Source organism: Bison bison, unplaced genomic scaffold (assembly GCF_000754665.1).
Source record: "Bison bison bison isolate TAMUID 2011002044 unplaced genomic scaffold, Bison_UMD1.0 scf7180017864263, whole genome shotgun sequence".
Lineage (NCBI taxonomy): Eukaryota > Metazoa > Chordata > Mammalia > Artiodactyla > Bovidae > Bison > Bison bison.
Genome location: NW_011494835.1, coordinates 11,091,473 through 11,099,153, shown reverse-complemented (window position 1 = coordinate 11,099,153; position 7,681 = coordinate 11,091,473). Strand labels below are relative to the sequence as shown.

The window sequence follows — 7,681 nt, the reverse complement described above, 5'->3', positions numbered from 1 at the left end:
TTTATAAGTGGATATTATTATACCACATGCCTATCATAGTGCACTATACTATTGTCTAAGAGAATGTACATTATGAATTATCTTAAAATAGTTATTTTCTGTACAAATGGTCTACTTTACTTCTACATTGCTCTTTCATATTTTATATTATTATGCACACTAATTTTCACGAATTTTGAAAACACCCGCATTTCCACTTAAGGACATGTTTACCCTTATAACTGGGCTACAGATGTATTTTAGTGGGCAAGCATTAATGTGTTTTTACTGGAAATGAATATTCATATACAAGATTTTTATTCTGAACAGAGGAAAAAAAACAATAACATTTGAGTTCAGTCAGTCCATGATTAAATAATCAATTAAGACATTGACTAAAATTGAAAAATGTTAGCATTCTTAAATAAACTTGTTTAATGTGCTGAGGGAGTTTCTGTTGTTTCACATTCTTAGTTAGAAGAATAGATAATACACGTTCATCTACATGAGGCATTTTTATGGCTCTCATAATTGCCAAGAAATGAATCTAGCCACAGGATCCAAATGACAATGATTAATGAAGATAAAACCCTTATCCTCACAACATTTTAAAATAAATAAGACTGGTAACTCTGGAATGAAATTTGATTAATCAATATCATCTGTTAACAGACGATTATTTGGAGCCCTCATATTTTAAGTAAGAACTCTAAGAAGCACATCAATAAAACGAAGTCTCACCTGTCTCCTCTCTCTCTCATTCCACTACCACACTACGATGAGACATGCTTATTTAATTAGAAGAGGGTATTCCCCGAACACTGGAGTTTTCAGATGTTAAGCTTATACTTTCACTACTTAAAGCACTTTTGAACCACCACCCATTGCTAATAAAAAGGTATACTGACATAAGGACAAATACCAGCATATTTGGCACTTTGAAAGCTTCAGCTCACTTTTCAAATTATAACTTCAATTTAATTAATGTCACAGTAACTTTAACACTATGTGTGAATGACTAGATATGTTTTAAGTATCAGATCTGGAGACATTCTGTGGCTTTCAAAACCTCATTATATAATCCTAAAGGAGCAACTTTTGGGGGGCAGGAACTCTCAAAATGAGAAACCACATTACAACTTTAAACCTGAACTCATTTCAATTGTAAAATTATGATAATATTTTTAATATTATGTTCATAAAGAGTCCAAATATTTACAACATAGTATATGTATTAGGTTTTCATGAAAAGGCAGAAATTCTTCTAAGAGTTCTAATCAGGTAGAGAATGTAAAAAAGTTCACTATTTTTGAGCTTCTTAGCTCATTAATACTATACAATTTTTGTTATTAAAATCTCTACAAATTTGGAGGTCATAAATATTTAAAATAAGAGAAACTATAAATTATGCAATTATTGGATTCCTTTTTAAAAACTAGAAAAAAAGAAACAGTTTTTTAAATATTGCTCAAGGCAAACTTACTATACTTAAAAAATGTCACATAAAGAATAGCGTTGAGTTTCTCATAGCTTCTATTTTAAACATCCTTGAACTAAGTGATACTGGAACAATACCCAAGGTCTCATATTCATGGAGCTCTCTTCTACAAATCCATAAGCCATCTCTGTCAAAGAAGAGCCCATACATAGCTTTAAGGAGTTAGGTTAAAAGAGAAAAAGAGTGAGAAATTTAGGACTCTCTAACTGCAGACCAGGCAATCCAAAAGTAAAAGCGCAATGAAAATACTTTAAGAGAAAGATGTGTTTTAACTCTAAATAACACAAAACTCCCCAAAATGTCTAGTTTTATCTTAAACTTTTGCCAGAAAACAACATTTACTACAAGCATGAGGGAATTCCCTGGCTGTCCAGTGGTTAGGACTTGGAGCTCTCACTGCTGGGCCCTTAGGTTTGATTGCTGGCTGGAGAACTGATCCCTCAATCCACATGACATGGGGGAAAAAAAAAACTAAACATGAAAAAATGACATTAACCATTAAACAAATAGAAGTAATTAAGTGTAGCACTCTCAAAATACGTATTATCTAGATTACCCACGTTGTTCTACATTATGATGCTGAAACTTTCTATTGCAAATACAACTTGAATGTATTAAAGTCTTGGTGATTTGCTTTCCCTTGTTTTTCTGTATTTTTGTGTTGTTTTATCATGTATTCCATTATGATTTTTAGATATACACTTGTGTCCATTTTTTTTTTTTAAAAAAACTATCCACATTTACTCAACAGGCTGGTTTTCTCAAAACAGTTATCTGAAAATCTGGAACTTACATGTAATTTTTAAAATAAAAGTACTTATTAAATAAAAGTGTTAATAGATTTATATGCAAGGTTATTTTTCAATATTCATTGTAAAGATAGAAAGTCAAAGAGTGGAGCCAGGGCTCAACAGGCTGTGACTTAACATGGCATTTTTAGAACTGGTATTAGGTTAATTTCCCGGATTGTGTGGAAAGGAATAAATGTGGCTATGAAAAGAGACAGCTTCCCACAGGCTGTTCAAAGAACCGTGCCATGCTCAGGACTCTGCAGCGGGACATTTTGGAGCATTTCCTTAGACAACTCCATTCGTGACTTTGGGGGAAGCAGTGTCCGCAGCAAACCCTACTCTCGGTTCAAAATTATTGAACTTTAATTTCTTTAACTTCTAGATTTCTTTGTCTGTGGTTTACAGAGTTAGAAACCAAAGAATATTGTTGCTCATACTTTTGATGTGTTAATTCATACAGCCCTCATCTGAGTTATAGTTTACCTTATCCCCATTTTACATCTGAGGACACTGAGGCACAGAGAATCTAAATAACTCACCAGCAGCCACACAGCTAGGAGGTGGAGGCGGCAGTATTATGAGGCAGTTGTAACCACTAAACTAATAGGCAGAATGGGCACACACCACTCACAGCCTCTAACCTGTGCCTCCCCAAAGCCAGACCAATGATATGTTAAACCTAAGTAAGATCTAATAAGACAGTTGCAATGCAAATAGCTTTAAGACCAAACCACTTCCAACCAAACTCCTGCGCTTAACACTGCAACCCTAGCTTGTCCTGTTTACTACTAACACAGGATACATGAATCCAGAAAGTACTATACCTATGTCCACTGTTATATTTCAGAATGCAAATCATAATTCTATGGTTCTGTCTTCCTCGAAGGGTGAAACTGTCTTCTCAACTCCCTAACAAATAGCACACAGTATGGGACATAATAATTGTTCAGAACTGTACTTCTACTACCATACACTATGCAAACAGCTCATGGATTTCTAATTTGAGGCGATGTTAACAGGTTTGTTCCTAACTGCCACAGATGCAAAAGTCAAACTAAAAAAGAAGACATAGGCTAAAAGAGCAAGGCAAGAATTCTGGCTCAAGCCCCATCCCCGCATGCTTCCCCATCATCGTCTTGAAGTGGCTGCCTCCTGTAGTTTTAATGTTTCTTCTGAGAGTGACTCCCTCTGCTGCTCCAGCAAAGCCATGACCTAAATCAGAAAAGTGCTAAAGGCAGTTAGGGCCCTGTGGCTATTTGCACTAATTGGAGAACCTAGCATATATTAGAGAACAGTTATTTTTAAGTCTCAACAATAATTCTAAATATGCTAAAAGGGTTGGCTAGGAGACCTGGATGCCTCTTCCATGTCCTTAGGAGGGTTGCTTAACAAGGATCTAGTATGAATTCTGATTGTGACAACCAGACTACAACAGGAGACGCTCTAGGGCCCTTTCTTGTTGAACATGGAATCCCCGGGATCCAGAACACAGAAGGCCAGGAAGTCAGTAAATGTTAACAATTTAATGGCTCCTCAAGCTTTGCAAGTACTTGAAAAGTTTGCTCTCTGAAGCCTTTTAAGAATCCCCTAAGCTAGAAGACATGAAATTATTGTTCTAAACAAAGGTAAACTTGCTTACGTTTCCTTACTACAAATTCCAAATGCAAACTTAAGAATTTACTCTGCTCCTGAAACAGAAAAACTATATAGTATACATGTCATGAAAGTCAGTCTTCCATGCCAGTTGTCTGTTTGTACCACATCAATATGCATAAATGCATGAAAGTAATTTTTCCTCTTTTTCTTAGAAGAAGTATATTGTTTAAAAGCATTACAAGTTATCTTACAATAATACAGAATTATCCCAATATAATTAGAGTCCAGTAATTTTTTGTTCTGACTTTGGTGGTGTTAACACTCATAACACTAGTTGGTGCTAGATAAGCAGAATATCAATGCTGTGTAATCCAGGAATAAAATGCATTTCAAGAGGACACTAATTTTGAGGCAAACGAGACACACACACACACACACACACACAGCCTTTTCCTGGTGAAATCTTTCATTCTTGAAAGTCAGAAACACCACAAATTCCCTGGAGCTAGGAGTTCCCAGAAATCTTGAATGAAACAATTAGAACATAGCCAGAAAGGAGAAAGTTGTTGCTTAAAGCCTAAAGACTCTCCCAAGGACCTGTTTAAAATGACTGCTGCCTTTTTTCAAACCACAGTTACAAAATGAGTACACTCACAAATAATATCCATTCTGCCTTTTTATCTTAAACATCTGTTATTTTCTTGGCTGTCTCTGAAGACACGTATTTCCCAAAACTTCCAATTTTCTAGTATCTTTCTAACAACAGAATAAAAAATCTTATCCACATTGTAAAGTGCTTATATTAACTTTCTCATCTTAATTGCATACATAGTTCCATTCATAAAAAGTCGTTTATCTCCATCTTTAAGCCCTCAGCATAAGGAAATCATACCTTGAGGGAGCAACAGCATCTTTTATTTCCCTAGTGATCTAGTCCAAAGAGAGAGGAGAAAAAATAGAAAAAAATTAGAAGGAAAGAAAGGTCTGACTTCCTTATCAAACCATTATAGGAGTGTGATTCCGAGAAGAAAGTGTATTTAATAGTAGTTCAACAGAAAACAGGCTGGAAGAATGGATTAGAGTGATAGTGATGGTAACAGAAAGTAGAGTTTGGTGCTTTCTACATTTCTGACACCTAAAAGGAATATCTGGTATCCTGAAATACAGAGGAAGCCAAAGATTAAAAGGGTGGAATAGTGTGTCTCTCAAAGACAAGATTCAGTCTGTCCACCAGGAACTGAAAGAAAAATAATAAACAGAGAAAAACAGCAGTGAAATGCACAAACCCAAAAGAATACATTTAATTGTTCCACTTAAGATCAGAAGAGTTTGTTAAATCCCCAATCTTTGGCTTGCCTGGTCTATGAAATGAAAAAAAGTGTAAGAGGCAAACGCTCAGTCTATCCTGGGCATCTTTTCTTTTAATCACTTCTCCCCTCTTCTTTCAATATTAATCCACTTACAATCTTCTGTTTGATTATCTTTATTGATCTTTTTTCCTACCCAGTCTTTTTAATTTGGCTGTAGTAAGCTCTCGGCGGGGATCCTATATCTCCCGTTTGGCATCTTTGGGGACTTTAACTTGTCCTTTTCCCAAACAGTTCTCTCACTGCCTGGTCCCCCTTCCGTCCCCACCTCCACCCCCACCCTATAGCTTAGTCCTTTGTGCGCCCAATAACAGCAGGCGAATTCCACAGGGAGTCACGCGGCTGATTCCACAACAATTCATCAGGTTGCTCACTTCAACTTGCAAACGCCCCCTCTAAGTACCCTCAGCTGCCGTCCTGAGAACTTCTTCCAATTTCAAGAAACCTACAATAAGTTTATGATTCTCAATGGGGATTCCTTTGTAAAATAGACAGACAGACGAGCTTTAGAAATATGAATAAGAAAACCAGGGCAAAACCTCGGGGATGGGAGGCATCTGGCTAGAAGAGAAGGATTTATGAGCGTGGCTACTTAGCTAGGCAGCAGGAAAATTTACTCCCCGAAGTAGCTATGGCTAATTCACAAAGCCTAACTAATCACTTAGCGCCCCACCCGGGCCACACCAGCCTGCGCCGGGCGCCCGCCTCCACCTCCCACGCCCTCGCCCCCAGCTCCTCCGCAGATCTGCGGGAATGCTGTCGCTAACCTCCGGAGTGTCTGAGCATCTCCCAGGGAGTTGAGGCTCTCGCCGCACCTCCTCTGCTTTCCAAATTTGGAAAGAGTGTAACCGAGATGATAGGATGCCTGGATTACCTCCGAACGCTGCGGAAGCTTCCTCCACCCCCACCCTCATCCCAGAGAAAAGCTGAGCTGCCAGCGCGGAGCCACCGACCACCACAAAACTGGGCGGCAAGACCCAGGGGGGCCTCGGCTAGGCCAGGAGGTGGAGGGGGGTCAGAGGACCCGAGAGAGACCCCGGAGAGGGGAGTCTTGGCTTTCTCCTTTCAGTCTCTTCCACTCCGCTTGGAAGGGCTCGGAAGGCAGGGATTTGCCTCCATCACCTCAAACTCCGAGCGCAAGAAGAAAACGGCGGTCAGCCTCTGTGCCTCCCCTCCGCCCTTACCCACCCTTAACTCCTGGCTGAGCTCCTCTAGATCCCGGGTGTGCCCAGGACCCCGGCTCTTATTTTTTAAAGCTCAGACGCATTAAAATGTCAGTTATAAAGTGGCCGGGTTACCCCCGGGGAGTTTCGGATTTAGTTTGAACGACCAGTCCGTTTCCTCAGAGCTGAGAGGTTTTAAGTTTCTCCGTCGCCGACAAGCAGGGCGACCCGGAGAGGGTACGAGAGCGGGGAGGCGTGCACACCCCGGGCCTGTCGGGGGCTGGGACGCCGTCCTGGTGCCCCGCGAATCTCTACTGCGCCCAGGGCAGCCGCCGAGGGGCACCGGCGTCGGAGGGTCCCCGGCCGCAAGGGACACGTTATCTTAGCTGAGTGCCCTTGGATCTGGCGTCTTCAGAGACTCACTGAAGATCCCGCAAACCCAGACGTGGCACAGCGCGGGGAGCCTCTGCGCATCAGAGAGCATCCGCGGCAGGCCACGCCGCCACCCGCACCCAGAGTCCCTCCAAACCTCGGTGTGCGCAATGTACGACGACGTGTGAGTGTCGGACAGAAAGTGCAAAAGACACCCCAGGCTCCCACATGCCCAGGGGTAGATGCGTGTCCACACTCCGTGCGTCCCTGGCCCCGCTGTGCCCATCTCGGATGACAGATTAAAAATAATCATGACCAAAGCTTCCTGATTAGTTGGAAAAGTAGAATTTAAAGTGATTTCCAGTTGAGGGAAACGAGGCGAAGTAAGGAAGTCAGGAGAACTGGGGAGAAGGAGAGAAAGGAGGAGGGAAGCCCGAGAACCGAAGAGAGGCGGCCGCGGAGCCGGCGGACCCCCCTTACCTTGGGCGGCCGAGCCGGTGCCGCTGGCGCTGAGCAGCGCCAGGGCAGGTAGCACGAGCATCTGCAGCACGTATCCCAGTCCCAGTCCGCAGCGGGCCGCTGTCGCCCGCAGACCTTTCCTCATCGTCGACCGAGGTGTGCCGGGGGGAACCACACACACAGAGGCGCGCCAACAGCCGAGAGCCCCACTGGGCTGCGCCGAGTCGGGGCACCGCGAAGCTGTCTGAAGAAATAATGATCACCGAGCTCCACACTCCACTTTCTCCTAGGGCAGGGGCCAAAAGAGGGTGGGGAGAAGACGCCGAGGAGGAGTTTGCAGGTCCCTCTTTCCCAGCGCCTTCCAAACCAGCGGCTTCGCGAGAGGCTGCTCTGCCCCCACTTGGGAAGTCCGCGGAGGCGCAAGGCGGCCACCTCGTCGCTTCCCTCGGCAGCAGG

At 42.4% G+C, this 7,681-nt stretch overlaps 1 protein-coding gene across 2 annotated transcripts in view; it reads right to left on the bottom strand.

The window, feature by feature from the left end:
* UNC5C (unc-5 homolog C (C. elegans)) overlaps positions 1 to 7,641 on the bottom strand; it is a 428,547-nt gene extending 420,906 nt beyond the window's left edge. For both annotated transcript variants that reach the window (XM_010848326.1, XM_010848327.1), the window contains exon 1: positions 7,247 to 7,641. In XM_010848326.1, the coding sequence (XP_010846628.1) occupies positions 7,247 to 7,370 (124 nt within the window). In that variant the 5' untranslated portion in view covers positions 7,371 to 7,641. The remainder of the gene's footprint in view (positions 1 to 7,246) is intronic.
* Between the last annotated feature and the right edge of the window lie 40 nt (positions 7,642 to 7,681).